Source organism: Aricia agestis, chromosome 9, assembly GCF_905147365.1.
Source record: "Aricia agestis chromosome 9, ilAriAges1.1, whole genome shotgun sequence".
Taxonomy (NCBI): domain Eukaryota; kingdom Metazoa; phylum Arthropoda; class Insecta; order Lepidoptera; family Lycaenidae; genus Aricia; species Aricia agestis.
The window spans coordinates 709,518-737,087 of NC_056414.1; the positions used below are offsets into that span (position 1 = coordinate 709,518).

A 27,570-nucleotide genomic window follows, 5' to 3' on the forward strand; every position below is an offset into this window, starting at 1 on the left:
ATGTGATCTGTCACTGTCAAACGTCAAGCGGCACAGAGTATTGACGCTGCCAGGCGCTACAGCCGAAAATAGATAATGAGTAATGATATGCTAGCGGTACAGCCATAGCACAGCCCGCTTGTCTCGTGAATTATAAAACGGCCAAGATAGTGCCAATTTTGTATTTATTCTATTTATAATAATAATCTGGGAGCACGGCAGTGCTCCAGCCAAGCTCTTTAGCAAAGGCACGGCCGTATATTATACATATATATACTTTTCTCGAAGCGGTTCGCGGCTTTTTCACACCCCCGTTATCTTCGATGTTAACAAAGCTAGGGATTTAGAATTTCGGTGACTAGGAGCAAGTATTAAAACTAGCTTAACCTCCAAATTACATAACATTTTGATAAATAGTTTAATAGTCACGGATGATCAAAGTTACTACATATTTTTGTCACTCATTGACTGACAGATCATTAAAATTCTGAGTTACTTCTAGCAGACAGAACCTTGAAATTTGGCAACAAGGTAGGTCGTTGTCCACAAAGAAAGGAAAAATTATGAAACTGGCCAAGTGCGAGTCGGACTGGCGTACATAGGGTTCCGTAGCGTAAATTTGTATGGGAGCCCCCCTTTATGTACTTTTTATTACTTATTATTAAAGTTGGAGTACAATTAAGTATTTTCTGAATTTTCAAAAACCTTACTTTTACCATTATGGATATAGAGCAAAAAAGGGCAAAAACCTGTGTTTGTTGTATGAGACCCCCCATTAAACATTTATTTTATTTTAGTTGGACTATTAGCTTTTATAGCGAAAACAAAAGTACATAATTTGTAAAAAAATTAAAATATCTAGCTATTTGCGGTTCTCGAGATCTAGCCTCGTGAGTCGTGACATATGCCGGATGGACGACAGACAGACAGCGAAGTCTAGACTCATTAGGAATAGGCTCCCGTTTTCATCCTTTGGGCAAGGAAACCTAAAAACTGAAAAGTATAATATAACTGTATTAAATAAAAGAAAAAATTTTTATGTTTGTGGCTTTGCAAGAACATTAAAAATGAGTTTCAACTTCATAATAATTATTTTACGAATAAAAGGAAAAATAGTGTTAACAAAGTTAACAATGAAACTATGATAATTAAATTCGATTAAAATGTAAATGAAATCAGAACTGTGAATTACGATGTACACTCCGTACTCGCTCGATAGATTTTTTTTTTTAATGAAATAAGGGGGCAAACGAGCAAACGGGTCACCTGATGGAAAGCAACTTCCGTCGCCCATGGACACTCGCAGCATCAGCAGAGCTGCAGGTGCGTTGCCGGCCTTTTAAGGGGGAATAGGGTAATAGGGGAGGGTAGGGATGGGAAGGGAAGGGAATAGGGGAGAGTAGGGAAGGGAATAGGGTAGGGGATTGGGCCTCCGGTAAACTCACTCACTCGGCGAAACACAGCGCAAGCGCTGTTTCACGCCGGTTTTCTGTGAGAACGTGGTATTACTCCGGTCGAGCCGGCCCATTCGTGCCGAAGCATGGCTCTCCCACGTATAAAAATATCTCCCACGTATAAGCTCGATAGATGGTGTAGCACTCCCTTTATATCGCGGTATCGCTTGTTTGCGGAGTATAATTATTATGGTTTAAAAAATTCCGGAATAGGTCGTAATACTCAATCGAAAGTAACATTGGTGCACGAATAACCTCCTGAAAGTTCAAAAGTTGTTGGGCTATCGTCATAGAATTTGTACTTTGTAGAAGTAAATACCTGTTATTATCAATTAATTTTACGACCTAGAATATATACCTAGAGATAGAGAATGGGTGCTAAGCTAAGTACAGAAAAGTTTTTACGTGACCAGAAAAGAAAAGAAACCTTAAAAAAAGAAATGAAATCCCACCAAAACATTAAATGTAAAAAAAGCCAAGCAAAATATTGCATAGCCATGCAATATAACTATCGTAAAAAGTTTTCAGATCACATTCAAGCCAAGCCTTCAACTTATTTTGTAATTTAAATCAACATTAAGTGAATTTATCAATATTTTTTTTTATTTTATAATTATTATAGTGGCTTGGCAATGAGCACTAGAGAAATAATCAGCGACTGATTGCATTTATTGGGTACCATCGTCTACATGCGTCGTTACATACTAAAAAACACTTTACGCTTGCCGTTTGTGTCAGTATGAACTACGCCAAATATGAAGTTTTATATTTGTTTTTCTTGTGCTCATTGCCGAGTCACTATAATAATTATAAAATAAAGAAAACTATTCATAAATTCATTTAATGTTGATTTAAATTATAAAATAAGTTGAAGGCTTGGCTTGAATGTGATCTGAAAACTTTTTACGATAGATAATATATTGCATGGCTATGCAATATTTTGCTTGGCTTTTTTTTTACATTTAATGTTTTGGTGGGATAATATTTATCTACTTATATTCAACGTCTGCGACGTTGTCTGCATGGATGACTTTATTATTATCGTAATTCGTAATATAAGTACTTAATATTTAAATGTCATCGTTCAACAGTTCACGATTTAGTAATTTTAAGCTCCTTAAATATTACTAGCTGTTGCCCGCGACTTCGTTTTTTTTTTATGAAAGAAGGGTGCAAACGACCAAACGGGTCACCTGATGGAAAGCAACTTCCGTCGCCCATGGACACTCGCAGCATCAGAAGAGCTGCAGGTGCGTTGCCGGCCTTTTAAGAGGGAATAGGGTGATAGGGGAGGGTAGGGATGGGAAGGGAAGGGAATAGGGGAGGATAGGGAAGGGAATTGGGCCCCCGGTAAACTCACTCACTCGGCGAAACACAGCGCAAGCGCTGTTTCACGCCGGTTTTCTGTGAGAACGTGGTATTTCTCCGGTCGAGCCGGCCCATTCGTGCCGAAGCATGGCTCTCCCACGTATATATCTCCTTCGTCCGCGTGGACTTCAGTTTATAGCGCGCGATTTCAACAAAATTGGTGTCAAAAGCTTTAATAAAAAAACCCTGGTACCCCTTAAATCAAAACAACAACGCAGTGTCAGTAGGGTTGCTGAGGATTCCTCTTCCGCTTCCTCATAATGAGGAAGTTCAGCAATATTTTGGGTTCCTCAACCGTTACCGCATCCTCATAAATAAAAATAAAAAAATCCTCTTCTGCTACCGCTTCCTCAATTTATGAGGAATTTCACTGCGCATGCGCGTCGCGTATCCATCTTTTTTGTGTGCGTGTGTTGTGTATGTTACTGAACTCCTCCTAAATTGCTGGACCGATTTTGATGATTCTTTATTGTGTGTGTTTTGAGAATGGTTTAGATTCATAGTTTGGTCTTGCTCTTTTAATTATTTTTTGTGTAATGTATGTACCTAGTTATGGATAGACAGGACAAAGACTTTTGGGTTGGGTCCGCTAGTATTTATAATTTCCTATCATCCTCTTCCTCATCCGCTTCCTCTTCCGTTTCCTCATCCGCATCCTGTTCTTCAAAAAATATCCTCTTCCTCATCCTCTAAATTTACGCGTGAAAAGTCCTCTTCCTCCTCTTCCTCATAATCACTTCCTCAACAACCCTATTAGTGTGCATAATTATAATAAGTAAGTATATCAATTTTTTTAATTAATCTTTATATTTTATGCCAAATTTTTAAGCTTATTTAGCCCACAATTACACAACTTTACCCATAAACTATTTATCATTGATAGGTTTAAGGTTACGTCACTGCATAGATAAAGTACTGATTTAATAAGTAACGTAAAAAATATGTAACGTAAAAAAGAAATAATAATCGATAAAAAATGAATAAATGATAATACCACCTCTTATCCCACCCCCCACCTTAAATAAATAATAAATAATAATAATTATAGAACGACTTCTGGGCAAGCGTTAGCGCGATGTAGGAGACGCACGGCGCCATCTATTTTGAATTTTTGGAACTAACTTAATTTGAACAAATTTACGCATTTTCACCCCCTTACAATTTTTTTTTCCGGTACAAAAGTAGCCTATGTCCTTTCTCAGGCTTTAGATTATCTGTATACAAAATTTCATTACGATCGGTTCGGTAGTTTTGGCGTGAAAGCGAGACAGACAGACAGAGATACATTCGCATTTATAATATTACTAGCTGTTGCCCGCGACTTCGTCCGCGTGGACTTCAGTTTATAGCGCGCGATGTCAACAAAATTGGTGTCAAAAGCTTTTATAAAAAAACCCTGGTACCCCTTAAATCAATACAGCTGTGCAGTGTGCACACAATAAGTATTTAATTTTTTTATATTAAACTTTATATTTTATGCCAAATTTTAAAGCTTATTTAGTCCTCCAATTACAAAACTTTACCCATAAACTATTTATCATTGATTAAGGTTACGTCACTGCACAGATAAAGTACTGACTTATTTAATACCGTAGAATAGATATAACAATCGAAAAAAATCGAAACTTAAATGTAAGATGATACCACGTCTTATAGAAAGACTTTTGAGCAAGCGTCAGCGCGATGTAGAAGACGCACGGCGCCATCTATTATGAACTGTTGGAACTAACTTAATTTGAACAAATTTACGCATTTTCACCCCCTTACAACCCTTTTTTCCAGTAAAAAAGTAGCCTATGTCCTTTCTCAGGCTTTAGACTATCTGTATACAAAATTTCATTACAATCGGTTCGGTAGTTTTGGCGTTTGGCGTGAAAGCGAGACAGACAGACAGACAGACAGACAGACATACAGAGATACTTTTGGCGTTTGGCGTGAAAGCGAGACTGACAGACAGACAGACAGACAGAGATACTTTCGCATTTACAATGTTAGTATAGATTATGTGCACACTGCACAGCTGTTTTTGGGTATTTTGATTAATTAAGGGCCGCGCTACACCGGAATGGCAGCGGCGAGGCGAGCACTTTCAGCGCTGCCATTCCGGTGTAGCGCGGCCCTAAGAGGGGTACCACTTACCAGGGTTTTAAAAAGTTTTTAAATTTGACACACATTTTGTTGACACCGCGCGCTATAAACTAAAGTCCACGCGGACGAAGTCGCGGGCAACAGCTAGTCAATGATAAATAGTTTATGGGTAAAGTTTTGTAATTGGAGGACTAAATAAGCTTTAAAATTTGGCATAAAATATAAAGTTTAATATAAAAAAATGAAATACTTATTGTGTGCACACTGCACAGCTGTATTGATTTAAGGGGTACCAGGGTTTTTTTATAAAAGCTTTTGACACCAATTTTGTTGACATCGCGCGCTATAAACTGAAGTCCACGCGGACGAAGTCGCGGGCAACAGCTAGTATTATACATAAAATATGTTTAAGATTTTTGAAATTTTATTTTAATACACATCCAAGACCCAGGAAAATTGAAAACTTTTTGTTCCGCCTGCGGGACTCGAACCCAGGACCCCTGGGATGAGCGCTGGCCACGCGCAATGCGAATTCATTTTCATCGAAATTTTCATGGAAATAAGATATTTTCCCACATCAAAATGTAGCCTATGTCCTTTCTCAGACTCTAGAATAACTGTATACAAAATTTCATTGCAATCGGTTCAGTAGTTTTGGCGTGAAAGCAAGACAGACAGACAGACAGACAGACAGACAGACAGACAGAGATACTTTCGCATTTATAATATTAGTATGGATAGTAGGTATAGTAGGTATATAGTATAGATAGTATAGATTAGTATAGATATAGATTTAACTTTAAATATCAATAATAGTTATTAACTTTTTTCTTTTGGAAGTCTGGTCGAAGATTAGTACTCTTTGAGAAATTTTATTAGAATTTAAATATTAATATATTGTCCGTACTTAGATGAAACTTTTCAAGCTGATTGCATAAGGATATCTTTGATAGATTTTTGGGTAGCTAGACAGGCAGAGAATTTCGAACTCTCACGCAAAGCGGTGAAGTTCCTTTTACCCTTTCTACAACATAGATACTTAAAAATATGTGAGAGTGGGTTTTCACATAATATCATGATAAAAAGTAATTACTTACTTACAGAAATCGACACGATACCGAGTCAGAATTAAGGTTAAAATTATCCAAAATTACTCCTAACATTGAATCCATTTGCGACAAGAAACATGCACACCCATCACACACTGGGCACAAAGTGTCTGTCCCGACAGTATATTATAAGTTTATGGTCTGCCCAGATGAGGCGTTTTACGCGCGAAGTCCGTCCGCACTCCCGCGTTACTACGCTACACTCTACGCTAGGAGGGATCCAGCCAGTTACTCAATTTTAATCATAAAAATGTACACGTTTACTCGCAATGGACTCGCGCGTAGTACTTGGTAGTACTGGACGCTGCAATTATGGGCAAATATGGCACCCAAGTATCTCGACTCGCGCGTCACGTCGCTCGCGCGTTAAACGGGTGAGTCGAGAGTCCCGCTCATTGCACGGTGCGTCTTACGCGCGAATGGAAACACGCGTAGGCATCTGGACGGGATATAATATTATGTAGCTCTAGTATCTCGGGTACGCGCGAGTGTGGACAGGCGTGTGGACTCGCGCATAAATCGCCTAATCTGGACCGGCACTTTATGTGTTACCTTTTCGTCAAATAAAATCCTTATTTTCTTCAACAGTGAATTTTAATATTTTCTTGGGGTTCATTAGTAAGTAAGGGGTTCGCACTTCGCTGTCACCTGGAAATTTTAACAGGGGTTTATGGAGCCGAAAGTTTGAGAAACCCTGCTCTGTAGTAACTGATTGGGATTGTCACAAAGACCAATAATACGCGGACTGTCACCAGTCACCACCCGGCTATTTTCCGTATCAAAGTGGCCTATTTTGGCTATTGCATAGTCTATGTTATAGATTTAATTTTTCCATTTTCACAATATCACTTGTAACCTGCGAATAATAAAAACTACTTGTAACGTATTTTACATCCGCCGCGCATGGGCTGGCCGCTGGAGTTACACCTGACTATGGCGAAGCAGAAATATTAAAGGATTTTTAGTTATAACGGTTTCCTCCCTTTGTACCAAACAAATTGTATACCAACTACATCTCGGGTCTCGACTAAAAGAAACTGTACCTACCTATAGGCTATAATATTACTTTAAATACGTTTTAATTCAATTTTACTTAGGGTGGGTTTCACCAGAGACGTGATTATAGTTATGGTTAAAAGTTACGGTTATAGTTAAGGTTAACTTAACTTTAACCTTAACCTTAACTTTGACAGAATTTGACAGACGTCTGTTGTTGCGTTTATTTTTTTGTTAAAGCTGCAGTTAATGGGGTTGAGAGTACAAAAAATGAATTATCCGTAAAAATCGTCAGGAAAAATATATTTTGTTACAACAACACTGTGAACCATAGTAAATTTTCACCAAAACATTTCGATATAAGTTTGAGCGGGGTTATCGTTAAATATGGCGTCCATTATTGACTTTAACCAAAGATTTGCCATTTTGTGTTGAAGTTATTGAGGTACTGCAGTTATAGTTATAGTAAGTTGGTGCAACCCACCCTTGGGTTTGCATAAAGATAGGTAATGGCGGCCTTCGGCCTAACAATAATAGTATTTATGAGTAACGGCTCTCATCGGCTTGCGTCTAGAAAGCAACAACTAAGCCTCTTCCTACCTACGATAAAAAACCCCTAATGGTTTAATTCTCTTGACATTAAGTTTAATAATAGTTTATTAAAAGCTTTAAAAACATAATTTTACATTCGTTACAATCAGTCGCGGTTGTCACTCACCATTCGCGCCAGTTTTACTTCTGTGACAATTAAACACTTGATTTGAATATCGGCCACGCTTGTCAGCAAATAAATAAAAGAAAGTCGCGGTTTAAGCGGGGTTACATTTAAAAATAAAATAATTAATTCTCATTAGACATTAATTATAAGTCTATGAGTGCTCTACAATCACCTACAAACTACTCTACAAAAGTACATTTCAAAGGAACATCTTTACCTAATACAATATTGTTGTTTTTTTAAATACAATATTATAATTTACTAGCTGTCCCGGTGAACTTCGTGTCAGTTTAAAACCTACCCTGGACTTCTACGAATATTTTAAGATTAAAATCAGCCTAATCCGTTCAGCCGTTTTCGAGTTTTAGCGCGACTAACACATTTGAAAATCCATTTTTATATATAAGATATAATATTTTAACTGTAGCTACTGCACTAGCAGGTAGGTAGATACGCCCAAGTCGTAAAGTTTTAATTGTTTAAATTTATCTGGGGGAGCGGAATAATCCCCAATCACCGGCCATTCACTTTCCCGCGCAATTCAATATAATCGAATTAACCCGATTGCGTTCCAATTAATTCAATCACAAATTGATCGAATGTTGCCAGTTGTAAATTTCGATTGTTCCATATTCGATTTTTGATTTATCGTTTGGTTACATCTGGTATATTTATGCGCGCGTTTATTAGCCACTTATATTTTATGCGTCAATATTGACCGTCGTAAATTCTGCGATATACTATCTAGTTCAACGATTAAATCTTTATTACTTGGGTTGCAATGTTGCTGTTTTCGGAAAAAATGGTCGAATAATATTGTGTGACAGTTTTTGTGACCTTTTCCCTTTAGGTATCACTAGTTGTTTTAAATTTGTCCTACTAGTAACTTCGTTGGGCAGAAATTCACATAATCGCGTATAAACGTACATATTTTTAGCTTAATAGAAGATATCCTGTTCTGGGAATACGAAGTTACAATAGGTACCAAACTTAATTTCAATCGATTAAGTGGTATAATTAAGAGCATGAAGGTGCAGGTAACTGTCAAACACTCGTTTCCATTTATAATATTAGATAATTATTATCATAACGCAAATGTGTAACTGATAGTGCTTTTAAGAAATGCTTGCGTTTCTAATAGGTATCATATGGCCGGTCACCGGCCGATACTTGCGCAAATTGTTTTTTAATCGAATTAATGCACTTGGACGTTGTACAAAGTAAATGTTTGTGTTGTCCACCCGGCGGACGGCGGACGGTGGACAGCGGTCAGACAATTAATCTCCTCGTCCGTCCCCGCCGACTTGTCCACTTCTGTCCCCCGGACAATAGAGCGGTATGGTCAAATGGCTATCGCAATCATATGCCAATAATGCGGACTACGGGGGGTCGGTGAATATATTTGAGATCTTATAATATTTTGCTAACTAAATATTAGCTAAAGAGGAGCTAAAAAAATAACATAAAAAAAATAACTTTTACCTGCTTCTCTACTTCTAGCTTCGTCCTTAGAACGAGGTGTCTACTGTCTATTTATTAATATATTTTGCATGTATTTTGTAGAATAGCCACGTTTTAAAGCGGCACTTGAAATATTTTCTGTAGGCCTACGAATAGCAAAAACTTTAGAAAATAGTATAAAATCAGCTTTAAAACTCCAGTAAAGTGTTGCCAGGGAAGGGATCACAATTCGCAGACAATCGACAACACTTCCTGCGGGAGTGTAATGAGTGATGGATCGTCATGTCGTATCAATTATAATTCGATTTGCTCCAATCAATCAACCATTTTAAATTGTGTTATTTCATATCTCGCACTTGTTCGCTCTCAGTTTTTCAAGGGGTCGGTGTACATAGTAGGAATACATATCACGTTTGTGGCAGTATTCACATAACGTCGACCGAAACATGAAAAACAACTTAAGAAGATTAAAATTTATGTTTTTTAAATCAGCGGAACAATAAACAAAGATTGCGAAGGGATTATACATAGTGGAAACCATCTAAAAGCGAAAATCTATACTCTGTAGTCTATGGTTTATTTGAAAATGGAATAAGCGCGTGCGCGCCACGCGCCGGTCGCGCGCCAACTTATTATTATTATTTTTTGAATAATGAGCAAAAATATTTAATTGCATATTGTTCAGACTAATCCGTTTGAGTGGTCGTTAAACAAATGAAGATTGACGGATTTAGTGCTTACTTTTATAATACTATATTACTTACTTTATGTAGTTTTCCAAGTCTAGGTACCTATACTACGTGTTTTTAATATTGTTGTGGATAAACTGGGATAAAAATTCAAGAAAATTATCATAAAGTTGGTACGCAAAATGTCAAAGTGTAGTGTAGCAAAAATGACCGCTACGAGCTACGCGCTACGGCGCGGCGCTATGGAGTCTACGGAGTCTACGAACAGCTACAGCTGCAGCCTCCTTACAAAACTATTATTATTCTGATTGTTATGGTAGTTTTCATTATTTAAAAAAATGTAATTTAAAGGAAATTAAACTATTTTTATTGCTCTTTTGAAAAAAATCTAAAACTCTTTTAAAGATAAAACGGAATTTTAGTTTTATTATTATACCGGACTATATTACTCCAACTATTTTCCGTCTTACGGCCAAAATGCATAAAATAAATCAGTCTACCTTAGTGTTAGGAACTAGGCCACGGTATTTTTGAATATTTTTTAATCCACTAAGTACTTTAATTTTTATACCACTGTCATTGCAATTTTTAATCTAATTTGGTCAATATTAATTTTCATTTGGGTGTCATTTTCCTCGTCGTGGGAAAGCGTCGTCGAGTTGGTCTCACGCGGGGCGCACGTGCCGGGGTAATCGCCAGTATTTACCCTAAAATACCCCAACCTGCAGACAAAAATACACCCTAATACAATCGTGTAAAGTGCAATTTCCAAGGACATACCTACGAGTATTAACGATAAATGAATTCGTATCTTAATACGAGGGTAGTAAAGTATATTTTGTTTTGATGATAACACTCGATCAAGTACATATTAAAAGTATTGGTGCGTTATTGGGTGCAAATATTGCAAGGTACATACAACTGTATAATGTGGTGCATTATTTATGTCTTTGATATAATTTCCTTTTATCGCGGTTCAGTAATATTTGATTCGATCTTTCGATAAGTGTTATATAGAGTCCTATTATAAAAAGTAAAATTGTTCAGACAAAAAGTGTGTTCGTTATTACGTATTACTTACTTTGAAATTGAAAAGTCTTATTGAATAGTGGCCCCGAAGGACTTGTGTTACAGGTACCAAAGAACGGAAATAATATATTATATAAGTAATAATTATTTATACTATACATATAAGTAATAATTTATACTATACATACTTATATTTAAGATTTTTTAATTATATCATACACATTTTATACACATCCAGACCCGGAAACATTGAAAACTTTTTGTTCCGTCGGCGCGGCGGGATTCCAACCCGCGACCTCCGTCTTGAGCTGCCACACGCTCAACCAATTGAGCCACAGAGGTCGTCTATACAGGGTGTAACAAAACTAAGTGATAATACTTTAGGGTGTGTTTGTGTTCCTTGTAGAGAGTTCACTGTGAAAGTATTATCATTTAGTTTTGTTACACCTTGTATAATATGATGAATATTTCAAGACTATAAAATTAGCGAATAGGTTTAACCGTTCTCCAGTTTAGCGAGAGTAACAGAATCAAAAATTACACATATTAGACAATAAAGATTTTATTCCTTAATTTAAGTGAGAACTACCGACAGGTTGCAACTTGCGGTATAAAAAAGGAGGGTTTCCCGTGCGCATACAAAACAGGCTGGTCAGGGCTGCACAGTGCACACGCGCCGCCCCTCAGCAAATAACGGAGCGGTTTGAACACAAACACTGATTGGACTGTGGGATACATATCTGATGATTCAATTATATTTAGGTGAAGGAGAGTACACTTTTTAGATTAATTTTTAACCAACTTCCAAAGAGGAGGAGGTTCTATGTTCGGCTGTGGGTATAAGATAAAACTCCCAATTATTGGTAACGAGCTTTTGCCCGCGGCTTCACTCGCGCTAAGAAGTATTATTATATACAAACTTTCATCCCCTATTTTAACCCCTTGGAGGTGGAATTGATCAAAATCCTTTCTTAGCGGATGCCTACGTCATAATATCTACTGCCAAATTTCAGCCCGATCGGTCCAGTGGTTTGGGCTGTACGTTGATAGATCACCATGTCAGTCAGTCACCTTTGAGTTTTATATATATAGATAGATAGATAGATTTTTGTCTGTTATTAGCATAACTAGTATTAAAAAAAAAACAAGTTTCCAATAATAATAAAATGACTAGCTATTAGCCAACGATAGGCTAGAAGTGTTCATGTAGTTCTTTGGCTCATGCATTTTTCGCGATTCAGATTAAAATAGCATTGCCCGCGTCGCGTCGCCTAAAATTTTAAAATTCAGAATTTCTGAAAGAGCAATTCGATTTCTCGATTAAATAAATTCTAATTCCGGATTATAAGTCATGCTAGTCAGTAGAAAGACAAAAATAATGACAAAGCAAGAAAAGGGACGAGCAATATCATTACAATAGGCATGATGACTATTTTTTTTTCTTATCGGTAATTGAAATACACTTAAAAAATAGAAACATCGTTGAAAGAATGACTCTGATAGCTTAAAAATTCACCAAGATATGACAATTCAAATATCTCTTAAAAAAGACCTGCCCGAAACGCTCCATACAAAGTGCTACGAAAGTATGACGTCAGTCTTTCGTAGTTTGTACGCATCGGGAGACAACTTTGTTCGACAGGTATATTAAATATTGCGTTTATGAAAGTGGTTTCATAACAAAAATTGCTTTAAATTGCGTAAGTTATCGAATTGTATACAAATATTAAGAAATTTTATTGAAAAAAAATTCGACTTGAATATCCAACTTTGAAGGCGCATAACAAAAAAAAAATACAAATGCTCTCAAGCTGAAATTTTGGGAACACTTATTTCTTACCGTGATTTCTTTATTTTATTAACAAAATTCGCTAATCTTTGACCTTGTCATCATCCCTAGCGTGAATTTAGTGAAAATATGCGGCCCGCGCCGCAGCCGGCATGCCGCATGCGACAGCAATTTCTAATATTATATATCTGGGTATATAATATTAGAAATTGCTGTCACGCTGTTTGTTCAAATTAAAATACCTCGCTTATGAACGCAGGTGCCAATCTACCAGTTTGAGGTTTGTACGAAACACGGTATTTGTTATGAAATTTTCATTATCAGATATGAAGTTATGCAAAATATTATCACGTTGAGTAGGCGGTTAAAATTATTAAATGATTGAAATTAAACGGTTGAAATAATTATTAATTAATAAGATTTTGATTATTATAGTTTCTATCTGGATAAATTATTTATTCTAGCAATCTAGAATTAAGATAAATACAGATATTTAAAATAAAGTAAAACTCTACTATAGACTACCATAGACTCTACATAGATGGACAATAAAAAATACCAACCAATGGATGACCCAACTTCGGTGCTGCTTTGGGCTATTTCCATTCTAGGTTTGAAAATGTGAATTCTTCGTACGAACGTTTTTCATCAAATACACTGAGTTTAAAATATTTCATTTAGAATGTACACGGTACATTACACGATGTCGCAAATCACGATTCGTGTTCCTTAATCCTTATATTTCCTTGGACCATATCTTTTCTACTTAGTCGCGGAAAGAGTTCTGTTAGTACCTACTGTGGAATATTATGTAATGTTACAAAATAGTAATAGATACAGAGGAAAAACACAAACTAGGAAGGAAAACAGTCTACTGAGATTACATACAATTTGTTTATTTATCTATGTGCAATATAGTGTGGATTTGGAAACTTTATTTCAGTAATGTTTGTTTTTGTTATCTGAGCTTTAAAAAGGTTACCGTGTTAGTTTCCATGCAAAGTCTGCTATATGTAACTGGTATTTTGTCATCTGGAGCAATTGTTTCCAGAGAATATAAAAGTAAATGACTCGTTTCTACGAGTCATTTAGCCTTCTGGCTAAAGTATATTATACTTACGCACACATAAAATAATGATGGAGGCAGTAGGGAGAATGGAACCAGAAAATTATTTTGTCGACGAACAATCCACCATACCGACAGAGGTATAATACATTTTTAGGCCATTATTCTGATCCTGTGTACTATTATATTTTATTAGTTATATTGTACTTCCATCTATTTTTGGAGCATATTCAATTTTTCATTTTCATTAATTGCAGTTCTTGTGAAAACGAACTAAGTAGTATAAAAACAGTACCTATGATAAGTGTGACATGTTTATCTTCTTAAGATAGATTTACATGAGATAAAAATGTAGGTGAGTGGGCGTGTCCGTTTGTTTGTCCCCAATCTTCAGTTTGCTAAAAGTGACCTCGTACTCGTCAGGTTACAAGGCTGAAGAGACCTTTGGGGATTATGTGACCTAGGCTAGGCTGAATTGTCTTTAATTAGTTCATTTTGTGTTAATATTTGACGTGACAAGAGTTGAAGGCCGGTAGCGAATCGCAATAGTGAGGGTGGCAGCTTGAGTTTCGAATTCGAACTGGCTATTGAACTCTCGATTTCGAATTACGAGTATAGGGCCCCTTGAATCAATCAAAAGAAAGATCTGATAAAAACGATATTCGGAAAAGAAAAAAACTTAGAAATCTGAACTTATCACTTAGTGAGCTTTTTATTAATTCCTTGAAAGGGGATGAATGCAGCTCTTTCATTATGTAACAGTTAATATCATACAACACAAACAGACATACAAAAGTAAAAACAAATTGGTAAATTGTGAGTACCGTTTCTGACACTTACAACCACGCTTCATGATTAGGTACATGTTAAGGTTAAGCAAAACATTATCCAAATTTAATCTAGCAAAAACTACTAACGTAATCATTAAAAGTCTCTAACTGCGGCCGTTAATCCTTACTTTTAGGGCTCCCACACAAAACTCCAACAAACAACGTACGGTGAAGGAAAACATCGTGAGGACGCACATAGTTGGTCCCAGACGTATTGATTAGTTCTTTCCTCTGGACTAGGCCGACTATGATGCGAGAATGCCGTATGCGCTTAGACAACCATACCGACATTTAAAAATCTTATCCCAGACACTACAGTATTTGAGAAGTGGTTACGTCGCTCTGAAAAATACTGTATAAATAATCCACGATGGATGTAAAGGCCTAGTTTTTTTTACTATGAATTTTGTCGCAGATATTTGCGATGCGATGCATATCCGCAGTTTTGAGTGGGAGCCCTTAATCCTTGCTTTTATTATTGTCGAAAGTATCAAACATAACCTTGGTATAGTGGCAGGCTGGCAGCCCTAGCGCGGAGGGCGGTGCGGGCGTCCTCACTCCCTCACAGACCGTCGGGGGCTCCGCACGCGAGTTACTGTATCATTACTGTATTACTGTTACTGTATCGTGAACAACAATCATGGTGCTCGCAGACTTCCTAACTGAAACCAGGAGAAAATGGTTGCAGGTATGTTATATTTACTATTTTTAAAACTTAAAAGTATTTATAATTTTTCTTTGTACAAGAATCAAAATAAAATAATGCGCATCACATGTGAAATACAGCATGCATTTGAGATTTCACGAGCAAATTAGAGTTATCATAGCAATGTTTTTTGGTTAAAAACAAAGTTAAACCTATTGACTTGTACCATGTAACAAATGCATTTTTTGGGATGGAAACGATTGGATTTAAAACGAGAGATATTATATTTACTTTTAATAACCTGAGTAGCTATTATTCATTAATTACAGCTGCTATACATTTTTTTATAATTTAATCTTTTAGCTACAATGTAACTGTACTTATTACAATTTACAATAAAATCATTGTTTTTTTTTGTTGATTGACCTTATTTCAGAGGTGAGGTCGGTTTGTGTAGTGACGACCATCGTTAAAATTTTACCTCAATAGTCAAAACTATTTTTCTATTACATATATTTATTCACTAAGTTGAATTAAAAGTATTTAAATTTCAAATATGAAAACAATAATAAAATTTATAATAATTTTATATTCCTTAAGTCTTCTTTTGATAAATTTTATTTAGTCTTTGGGCTCCTTAACTTTTCGTTTCGTTCATAAATAAAAAATCTGTCTAATATTTATTTAAAAGATACAATCAGAGCAAATATAAAGAATACACTTTTTCATACATATATAGAATGACTTTGACCGCGGAATCGGGATAAAGACTATTTACATTATTTTCAATATTATATTATCACACTATATTATCACAATAAATAGTATCACAACTTTACGAAGTGTAATAAAATAACCATATATTGTTACCCGGGCCAATTCAACGAATATTTTTATATAAGTTCGCATTTATGGCTGATAAAATCCTTAAATATTTCATTTATTTACTCATCTTCATGCCTATTTCGCACTTATCACCTTAAAGTCAACAAGTTCGTCCATGTCCTCAATTATTGTCAAATCTCTTGTGTACAGGCTACCGTACACAAGGCTGTCGTGGGAACTGATTGTACGGTCGAGGACATTAGTCGTTTACCACTTCTGAGCCTTACTTTTATTATAATAAGACTGAAAATCCTTAACTGCCACTGTACAGTGCCAACGATAACAGTGTTTAGACACAGTGACAGACTGTCACATCAAGACAGAAGAATCTTATCTTAACAAATACAGATGATGTTTTATATGATATTCGCATTTATAATAATTTTTAAAATAAAGCACGTGTAGGGTTAGAATTTAGAACACAATTATGGTATAACAATATTTAAAAAAAAACTTTTGTCAAAGTTCGCAATTCGCGTGGAAACCGTACATTTTTCCGAATATCCTATGTCCTTTGTCGGGACTCAATGTATCTCCATACCAAATTTCAGCAAAATCAGTACATTGGTTTGGGCGTGAAGAGGTTACAGACATACAGGATACAGATACACTTTAGCATTTATAATGTTAGTACGGATATGATATGAATTTCAGTTGCAAGTCTGTCCCTATTTTGAGGTAGGTAAGTCGTTAACAAAATCGGCAATTAGCTATAACAAAAGCATATTAGGGAAACACTTACATAACGTGGCAGATAAGTAATTTATTTATACTGGAGTGATTACACGGTTAGTCATCTCTGAGGGTGGCCACACCACTCCAGTTTTGCGAGACAGTTCCAATATCTATATTGGTTTGCAAAATAATTCATTTTTAAATCAATTTTTTTCATGAAGATACCTTTTAAAATCTAAATTAAACCAAGATAATAGAGCACTATTTTATAATGTAGCATAAAACTCTCTACATAATTAATTTCATCTTTGTAAGTCTGGAATTTGGCTCTACAAAGCTGCCTTTGATCCTCCGCCCGCCCGCCCGACCGCACCGCCGCGCCGCGCCGCCCGCCCGCCCCAAATATTCATTAACAGATTACTTAATGGCATGTTAACGGCTCATAATTAAATGTCACTACTAATTAGGGATAGGCTTGAATAGCTGTTTCATGATTAATGTTCGTAAATTACTAAAGCATTAATTTTCGAAATTTCGAAATTTTTATAGTTGCCTACAAGACATGATATGAAGGTATGATATACAATGTGTCCCGACACCGGTCATGATCTATGGCATATTTCATCGACAAATAAGCCCTCAAATTTTATCTCGCTCTCACGGTTGTAAAATGGCAGCCATTTTAGTTTTTCTCGGGCTTTCACACTAATCTGACCAGTACTTCTCATGTAAATATCCTATGAAGATATAAAAGGTCTCATTTGATAGCCAAACTTGTGGACTACGCTTACACAGGCAATATGTTATAAATTTCGTGGAATTAAATATAGAAAAACCAAAGTTTAAGAAAAAAAAATTTGTATTTTTAATTAATGGCTTTTTGTGAAAAGTCTAGCACATTAAACTGGTTCTTTTTTATTTTAAAAAGATAGAGGAGGTTTTTATCTTAAATAAATTGTTTACTTCAATGCTCTATATCAGATAGTTAAGAACTTATAACGATTTTCCTATGAAGCATAGGTCAGATTTGTATGGAGCAGGAGAAAAAAATTTTTTTTCAAAAGTTGGAGGAAAAAAAATTGAACTCATGATTTATGGCATATTTTAGTGACAAATTGGCTTCCAAATATATATTTTTTCTAACTTTTGAAAAAAAAATTCTCTGGCTTCATACTAATCTGACCTATACTTCATAGGAAAATCGTTATAACTTCTAAACTATCTGACATAGAGCATTGAAGTACCTAAAGAATTTATTTAAGATAAAAACCTCCTCTATCTTTTTAAAACAAAAAAGAACCAGTTTAATCTGCTAGATTTTTCACAAAAACCCATTACTTAAAAAAATACACAATTTTTTTTCTTAAACTTTGGTTTTTCTGTTTAATTCCACGAAATTTATAACATATTGCCTGTGTAAGCGTAGTCCACAAGTTAAGCTATCAAATGAGACCTTTTTTATCTTCATAGGATATTTACATGAGAAGTACTGGTCAGATTAGTGTGAAAGCCCGAAAAAAACTAAAATGGCTGCCATTTTACAACCGTGAGGGAGAGAGAAAATTTGAGAGCCAATTTGTCGATAAAATATGCCATAGATCATGAAATTAAAGGATCGGACACTGGTGTCGGGACACATTGTATATCGGTATTGTCTTGGACATTGTCCATTAATTCACTATCATCATGGTCACCGGATCGTGCTCGAGTGTTGCGGGGTGAGCATTCAACTCCGCTCCTCGAGGATGTCTCCCGCCAGGGTTGTCAAGTAGCAGTTTATACAGTCGTCAAGCAGAAATGTTCTGGTTATATGCTGCTCTTCTCGTTACAATTTGTAAATTATTGTAATTAGAAGTCTTTAAACTTCGCTGTTTTAACAAACAGAATTACTTTATCTCGAATGTTATTCAAGTGATAATTAAAACTCTAAAAAGGAATAATTTTTTTATGTATAAACTTATTTTAAAAACCGTGTAATATAGACATCTATTGTAGATTAAATACACAAAATAGAATCTTGCAAAAGTGACAACCCTATTCTCGGTATTGGCAAGCGGTTCCTATACGGAGCTATTGTCATCATATCATAATGCTCCACGAATATAATAATGTGACCTTTCACATTGGAGAAAAAAATACCCTACCCTATTACAGTGTATTTTTGCGTATTAAAACAGTAATTTGAAGTAGCCCTGTGACAATGTTAAGCTTTAGGAAGTTAAAAGAATCTAGATTCGAGATATAAGAATTAGGCCCCACCTCAAAATATATTCGCATTAGTAGATTCGTCGTTATAGTCAAAATCATACCCTTAAAGTTGATGTCACATACCTACAGCAAAATGTCGCAGTGCTACGACATGATATAGGGAGCAAAGATCCAGTGGATGATTTACCAATAGGCTAAGTAGGCTGGAGCCTAGGGTGGCAGATTTAGAGGAGCGGCAAATTTAGTCCCATTTTTTTTATCTCACAGAAATAAAAAATCCCACCAAAAACATTTCTTGTAAAATATTGCCGAGACGACTACATATTAAGGTTAACGGTTTACCCTGTGAAAAAGATAATATGTGATCTCATGTAGAGCCAAGCTTCTGAATCTACACGGCCTAAGTGTACTGACCCTAACTTCAACAAATTCTACATACCAGTAAATATGTATGGCATCGCCGTTTCGCTACAAAGCAAAATTTTTCAAAAAATGGTTTTGGTGGGATATGATTGTGAACTAAACTAATAATGCCCGTTGCAGACGATGCACAGTAGCTTGCGCGAGTACTTGCGCAGGTACTTGCGCCAGCGTTCAAACGTAAAAAGATCACGCGAAGTAGCTTTGTATAGTGCCAGTGCATAGTAGGCAACCATGGACAAGCGTATGGTTTTGAATAAACTTTTTAAGTGCCTAATTCAAGAGCTAAATGGAGTGATAGCAGAGGAACTCATGCAGGAAATACAGAATGTAGAAAAAGGAAAACTGTATAGTTTTGTCTGAATTCCATTTATTCATTTTTAATTCACAAACTTAAAACATTAAGACTCAATAAAACAACCAACTCCCCAACAATCTAGTGGTAGGTTTCTACATCTTTACCAAGACAACAAACAGACTGAACTCGCGCTAGTACTGGCGCTAGTACTGGTCAACGCATGTTCAAACGATGACCAGTGAAGTAGCGCGGGGGTGAAGTAGACGGAGCGGGGGCAAATGAGTCGCACTTGCGCGAGGACCAAAGCGAGTACTACTAAGCAACTCGCACTCGCACTTTCACTAAGCAAAATGCGTTCACACGATGAAAATATATGCTTAGTATTAGTACTTGCGCAAGCTACTGCGCATCGTCTGCAACGGGCATAACGTATTGAATTTCAAAGGTCAGTTATAGGGGCGGCAATAATTGAATAGCCTACAGGCGGCAAATTTGTAAGTCCGCTACTGCAAAGATCTAGTGAGATTTTGCCTTTTACTGTACCTACATTATAATAGAGTGAGAGCCAGCGACAGCCAGAGTTTAGTCATTTTATAAAAACTGAAAGTTCTCCTGTTACATATGACCCCTATAGAGATAAGAACGACCAGCAACTATGGAGTTTCAGTCTCGGTTACTTTAGCAGGTATCCAGTTCTAAAAGTCTACCTAACCTTTGACAAAGTATGAGCTGAAACTCCATAAAGTGGCTAGCCCTTTTTACCTCTATAGGGGTCATATATTATTAAAAAAAAACTTTAAAAAATGAAAAATAAAAAGAAACGAGTCTGGTTGTCGCTTGCTCTTGGGCCATAATATTATCTGGGACTTTTGCTCGCTACACAGAGTCGTCTGCTAAATTTTGACGTCACATTAAGGAGTCTGAGTAATGAATATCGGATGAGCTGGGCCTATAATATTTAATGTCTGCGGCTGGAGGAACTTAACGTAAATAGCTGGCAAGTGGCAGATAGCGCTAAACAAGTACGGTGAATGACTTATTTACTTGTGTCAATACGACCACTGGGAAAGCTGACTAAATACTATCATTATGATGGCTTGATAGATAGGAAATTTAACATAGCTGTTAATCTTTTTCACAGAAACATAAAATGTGGGTTGGATGTAAAAAATATTACATTATTTTTAAAAAGGGGGCGGGGCCGGGTGCCATTCTTTTTTGGCCATTTTTTTTTTGCACATTTTTGACAGATTTTTTGACAAGATCCAGGGGTTAACATTCAATTAATTACCCTTTCCCGGTTCTTGAGGTTTTTTGGCAGGATTTTAACTCTAACTAGAGCTTTTAGGTTAATATGAAACTCGTTAATGTATTTAACGATTTTAAAAGACTCCTACAAGAAACCTCGTCATTAAAATGTAAGAGATTTAGGGCCTGTTTTTCTGATAAAATGCCGAAAAGGCTATTCACAACTTTTTTGACAGATTCTCCATACTTGATCTGTCAAGTTAATTATTGGATAGCCTTATCAGGAAGTGGTGAAGCCCTTAAGCTAAAATATATAATATTTTGACAAACTTTAAAAAAAAAAGTAGATAACGCGCTCCTTTTACTCCTTTCAGCGTTTTTCGCTACCGTATCTTAGATATAGTTTCGTCTTTCTCCATTTCAAAATTCAACCTGTTCGCAGTAAATATTCAAACACGCCATCTTGGGCAATAAAATTCAAGGGAAAAGACACAAACATTTCGCGAAACCCTCGGTCACGGTCGCTAGACACAGACAAGGACTCTCCTCGGGTTTGGGGGAGCGCGTCCTCGGCGCGGTCACGAATGTGACAAATCTACTGAAACAGTCGAGAAACATCTAGGAATTCTTGTCAAATAAAACTTATTCAAGTAGCAGCTAGAAGATCAAATTAAACTTTTAAAATTAAGGACATAAAACACCTAGCTCTGTATTTTCTGTTTATCTACAAAGTTGCGCGCAAGTCGCAACTCAGCCCGCGTAAAAACAGTATCCCGCGGTAATCGTACATTATCCCGCGATAAAAAGTAGGCTCTATCCTTCCCCTTTGTCTACTCTATGTCTATACTTAATATCATTAAAATCGGTCCAGCAATTTAGAGCCTGTTCGGTGCAAAGTAACTCATTTCTCGTAACTTTTATCAACCGACTTCCAAAAAACGAGGAGGTTATATGTTCGGCTGTGGATATATTTTTTTATTTTTTTTTATTTTTATATGTTCAATGTTATATTTAGTACCGTACTAGCTGTCCCGGTAAATGTTGTTTTGCCATAAAATGATTTTCTGTTTTCCTGCTTTTCTCTTGAAGTTTTTTTTCTATAGACTTTACGGAGCCCGAGACCTTTACAACGAATGCAAAACCGTGGAAATCGGTTCGTGCGTTCTGGAGTTATAGCGTCAGAAAGGAAAGCCCGACTTTTTTATATATTAAATAGATTCTATATACTTACTCAAGCTTTCATATTTTTACTTATATGATTTAAATACATAACAGTTCTAACATTATGTCCAATAATTACACTTTTCTGAAACTCTTTCCATAACACAGACAGATAACAATTGAGTAACAGTTAGTAACGGGCACCCCGTGGGAACGAGGGGGCGACACCTGCTTACAAACGCCGGGGTTATGCTAATTTTATATGTTTACTGAATAACACGTTTTTACTACACTTTTGCATAAATTCCGCATTCGTTTTTGCTAATTAACAAGTTGTGGAAATCTTTGAAAGTCAATTATTAATGGTTACATTGTAATTAATAAAATGTAGGAAGTTACTAAATATTAATACTAACAATGTAATAATAAGTTTTAAAGACCATCTCTGTAATAAGTTTTGAGGACCATCTCTATAAATATAATTATTTTATTAAAACATTGGCGTATTTTACCCTATTTACTTATAGGCCTTACAGGCGAGGGTAAAACTCGAATATATTGATTGACACCCTGTTACTGAACTGTTCATCGCTTCTTTATTGAATCGCCGATCAAAATGTATGAAATAAAGTTGGCACACGCCATGTCAATTTCATACATTTTGAGCGGCGATTCTATAAATGAGCGATAAAGAAAACGTTTTAGTTAGGAGCTCTGTTTAATGTGAAAATTGTAAATAAGTTATTGTTAATCTGAGACACTGAGGTAGTTCACCCTAGCCTTTGTGGAGGAAACCTCGGTCGTCGGTCGTCGAGCGTCGCTAACTCGCTACGCCGCGCGCCGCGTGCCGATACCATCTACATTCTGATCCATTGTCAAATATATCTCGACCTCGAAGAAATACTTGTTGAAATTGCTTGCTGCTTCCAATCACATTCAATAAAAATAATCGTCCATATCCATACTAATATTATAGATGCGAAAGTGTGTCTGGCTGTCTGTAACCGCTTTATACCCTTAACCGAGTTTGTTAAAAAAATGCTTTTGGAAAGGACATAAGATACTTATTATCCCGAAAAATGTACGGTTCCCGCATGATAACCATGATGCGGCGCGAATGGGCCGGCTCGACCGGAGAAATAGCACGGGCTCACAGAAAAGCGGCGTGAAACAGCGCTCGCGCTGTGTTTCGCCGAGTGAGTGAGTTTACCGGAGGCCTGATTCCCTATCCTTTTCCCTTCCCTACCTTAAGAGGGAATAGGCTAATAGGGGAGCTATTAGCCTATTCCCTCTTAAAAGGCCGGCAACGCACCTGCAGCTCTTCTGATGCTGCCATGGGCGACGGAAGTTGCTTTCCATTAAGTGACCCATTTGCTCGTTTGCCCCCTTATTTCATAAAAAAAGATAAACGCAATTTGGCGCAAAGAAGTTGCTGGCGTCATTTAGTATAATTTTTTTATTTACTTCCGGAAATCAAGGTGCGAACTCCGTAAGCGGTTTTTCCTTACCAACAAACCATCGTGTCGTAATCATTTTAGTAAATAAGGGTAAGCTTAGCATCTCAAAATTGAAGTCGCACTAGCGCTGATTATATTCAATAGCTGCAAATAATTTCCGTGTACAAAGAATTTTGCAAATTGTTTTACCTATAATGTACCATCCAAATTGATTCCTAGGCAGTTGACAGAACTTCTCTGATATTACCTACCGCTACCAAACATTTTGTTGTACGTTCACCTCATGTTATATTTATTTACATTCAACTCGATCCTTAAACTTACAAATGTTACATTTATCGGGAATGTGGCGTAGGTATTGTATCGGGGCAGTTCCAATAAATTAGTGCAGATAGCCCCGTTCGCTATCTGCGGCTAGCTCGTAAACAATATCATCACTCATGCCAGCGCTGGCCTGGACGTGTAGACGGCCTGGCCCTTACACCCTTACACCCGTAGCGACAAATACCTAAACTTTAACTCATTATTAAAATATAGTACAAGGAGCAAACAATAAAAAACCGGTTGTATAGGAGCCCCCCTTAAATATTTATTTATTTTGTTTTTAGTATTTGTTGTTATAGCGGCAACAGAAATTCATAATCTGTTAAAAATTTCAACTCCCTGGCTATTACCGTTCTTGAGTTACAGCCCGGAGATAGACAGACAGACGGACAGACACTAAAGTCTTAGTAATAGGGTCCCGTTTTTACCTTTTGGGTACGGAACTCTAAAAAACGTATTAAACTGGTGACATATTAAAGTTAAAAACATACTCGTAGCAAACTGTATCAGATGTACCAATTTCCTAACCTTTCTTTTTGTCCGCAGGCGTTCAAGTTATTCAAGAGCAAGAAGAGCAGAAAGAGCGCCCGGAACCGAGTCTCCCCCGCTCTGGACCGCTCCTTCAACGGCACAGTGGACGCGCGACCCGAGATAGACGTACACCGCTTCTGTCCCTGTCGCACCTCCCTGCCCCACGAGGACTCGTACTCCAGCAGCATCAGCGGCGAGTACAACAGCATCAGCCGCGAGTCCAACTCCTGCATCAGCCGAGAGTCCAACTCCCGGATCAGCTACAGCCGCGAGTCCCATCCGGACTCCGCGTACGAGTCTGACCGGGGAAGCCCCGCGAGGGTCTGCTACACTGTCACCTACTTCAACGTCAACGACAGCGAGGACAGCAGCAGCATACACACCGAGTACACGCTGCTGGACTACGACGCTGATGCTGAGGAGGAGACCCAGAACTTCATCAACGAGAGCATAGAGCTGGTGAGCTCGTTATGAGCTGTCCTGGTCGTTCGCTACTGAGCAGTTCTAGTAATGGCTCCTAAAACTGAATCTGGAGTTGAGGTGATATCTTCAGAAAGAGACACTTAAATTAATATAAACTCTATGACTATAAAAGCTTATCTAAAGACTGTAGAAACTCTACAATCTTTAGAGAAGATTTTCGCTTAATAAAGTGACTGTTTAATATCGTGCTAATAATGCTAATTGTAATAACAAATAAAACGATTTGATAATAATAATTTGAAATAGAAATATAATTTTACTGGTCAAATGTTGCCAATTTTATTATATAAAATTGTTCCTCGTAAATTTTATCAAAGTTTTCCAATTTCCACATGTGTTAAAATAAGTGTATTTATAAGAGATTTAGGTAATATATAACACTAATTATTATTATATTGCTAAAATTATAAAGTTATTCATAATCCTGAAAATTGTGTAAAGTAAATAAGGATTGTTGACTTACCTAACCATCAACTTTTAACTAATAAGTTCAGTAAAGATGAATGTGTGTAAACAACGAATGATTCTAACTATATTTTAATAATAAAGGCTTAATAACGAGCTTTACCCGGTGTTTTTAAGCGTAGCAAAACATTTAAATTGAAAACGAGAACCTTCGCATAATTTTGCGCATTGCGTCTAATAGCTTGGAATAACAATTTTATACGAAAACTTTTTGCACATTAGGAATTTTATTTCTGTTTGATATTGCCAAAGTAACTTACAGTAAGTTCATCATTTTATGTTATTTGCTACGCGTTATAAAAAATCACATTGTTATTTTCTACCATAAAATTTAACTATTCATAAACACTAGAATAATATTATGCGAAAAATATCATTGGATTTAGGCTACGATTCCGGCGAATACCAAAGTATGTAATAATTGTGATATTTTAAGTAATTATTTAATGTTTTTTATTGTGATCTCGTAATATATTATTAATTTAGATTTAAAGACTAACCGCCGTACTCAGAGACATTTAATTATGAATAAGCTTCAATTAAATGCAGAGTTTGACAGATATAGACGAGGCTTATGTCAAAATTTTGAATTAATTACAATTAAGTAATTAATGTTCCACCCTGAGTGCGGCAGTTAGATTTTCAAATTATTGTAATACTTAATTAATAATTTGTAAATAAAATACTGTACATAATTATATTAATTATGTTATTCAATTTTTTTTATTGATACTCCTCTTATCTATATTCTCTTAACTATATTCTATAGAATACTAGCTGTCCCGGTGAACTTTGTGTCACTTTAAAACCTTCCCTTGACTTCTACTAATATTTTGAGACTAAAATTAGCCCAATCCGTTCAGCCGTTTTCGAGTTTTAGCGTTAGTAACACAATTGCAAATCCATTTTTATATATATATATATATAGTATATACCATATCAAGTGAAATTAAATAGTGTATTATAAGGGCCTGTTTCACCACTTCCTGATAAGGCTATCCACCACTTAACTTGACAGATAGAGTATGGAGAATCTGTCAAATGAGCCTATCCGACACCTTATCAGGAAGTGGTGAAACAGGCCCTTAACATGCGAAAGTGTCTGTCATCTATCTGTTCGATACCTCTTCACTCTTCAATCTTCATACACTGAACTGTTTATGATGGAAATAGATACTTGGAATTCCGGGAAAGGGCACAGCATAGTTTTTATCATGGAGTCTATAGTTCTCGCACAATAAACAATGTCGCATTAACGAAGCTCTGGGTAACACCTAGTCCAGGGGTTCCCAAAGTGTGCGCCGTGGAAAGGCAAGAGGGGCGCCGTGAGTCGATCCTCCATCATTATAATAATAATAATAATATCTATGGATGTTTCACACCACGTCAGTCTGACCCCGTGCTAAGTACCTGAAGGATTTGTGTTACGCGGGTACCAGACAACGGAAATATATTTAATACTTTTATACTATACAGTATACAATATTTTTATATACACACATATTATACACATATTTAAAACACACCCATGACCCAGGAACTTAGAAAACTTTTTGTTCCGTCGCTTGAGCTACCGACAGCCCACCCATTGAGAAACCTCAAATATTAATAAAATAAAATAACATTATAATATTAATTACGCATAGCAGTCAGATGATTTAATATTCTTTCATTATTATTTATCTGCTTAACCTAACTATAATCATTGAAGGTGGTTAATTTATGTACTTATATTTTTCTAATAGCGAGGTAAAGTAGGGCGTCGTGACAAAATATTGTGACGTGTAACTGCGCCGCAGGCTGAAAAAGATTGGGAACCCTTGACCTAGTCTATTAATCCTAGTCTATTAATATCACGAATAATAATGTAACTTTATAGGGTTGCAAATAGGTTTATAATGTAAATAAGCCCTTGACGTTGTTAGATTGTGATTGTTGTAAGTTTTGACATAGTAAGCCGAAGTTATATAGGGTCTGTCAACAAAAGCCCTCACGTTGCCGTTTCGTGAAAACTGCTTTGTATGTAGGAACTTGTGACTTTACCCACCACGTTATACGTAAACTTTTTATATTACTGGCTACTGCGTATGAAAGTATTACTGCAAAGACAATTTAAATATAGGTCAGAGCTTTTCAAGCTTCCAAAATCCTTTGTTTAGTTTTTAGGTGTAATAAACATATTATACATTCATA

The 27,570-nt window shown here is 36.3% G+C and overlaps 1 protein-coding gene across 1 annotated transcript; it reads left to right on the top strand.

Moving 5' to 3' along the window:
• Nucleotides 1-15,153: 15,153 nt before the first annotated feature.
• LOC121730650 lies at nt 15,154-24,980 on the top strand. The gene is made up of 2 exons (XM_042119791.1): nt 15,154-15,264; nt 24,445-24,980. Exons 1-2 carry the CDS (start codon nt 15,217-15,219, stop codon nt 24,901-24,903), a joined length of 507 nt encoding a protein of 168 aa, XP_041975725.1. The 5' UTR covers nt 15,154-15,216; the 3' UTR covers nt 24,904-24,980.
• Nucleotides 24,981-27,570: the final 2,590 nt, after the last annotated feature.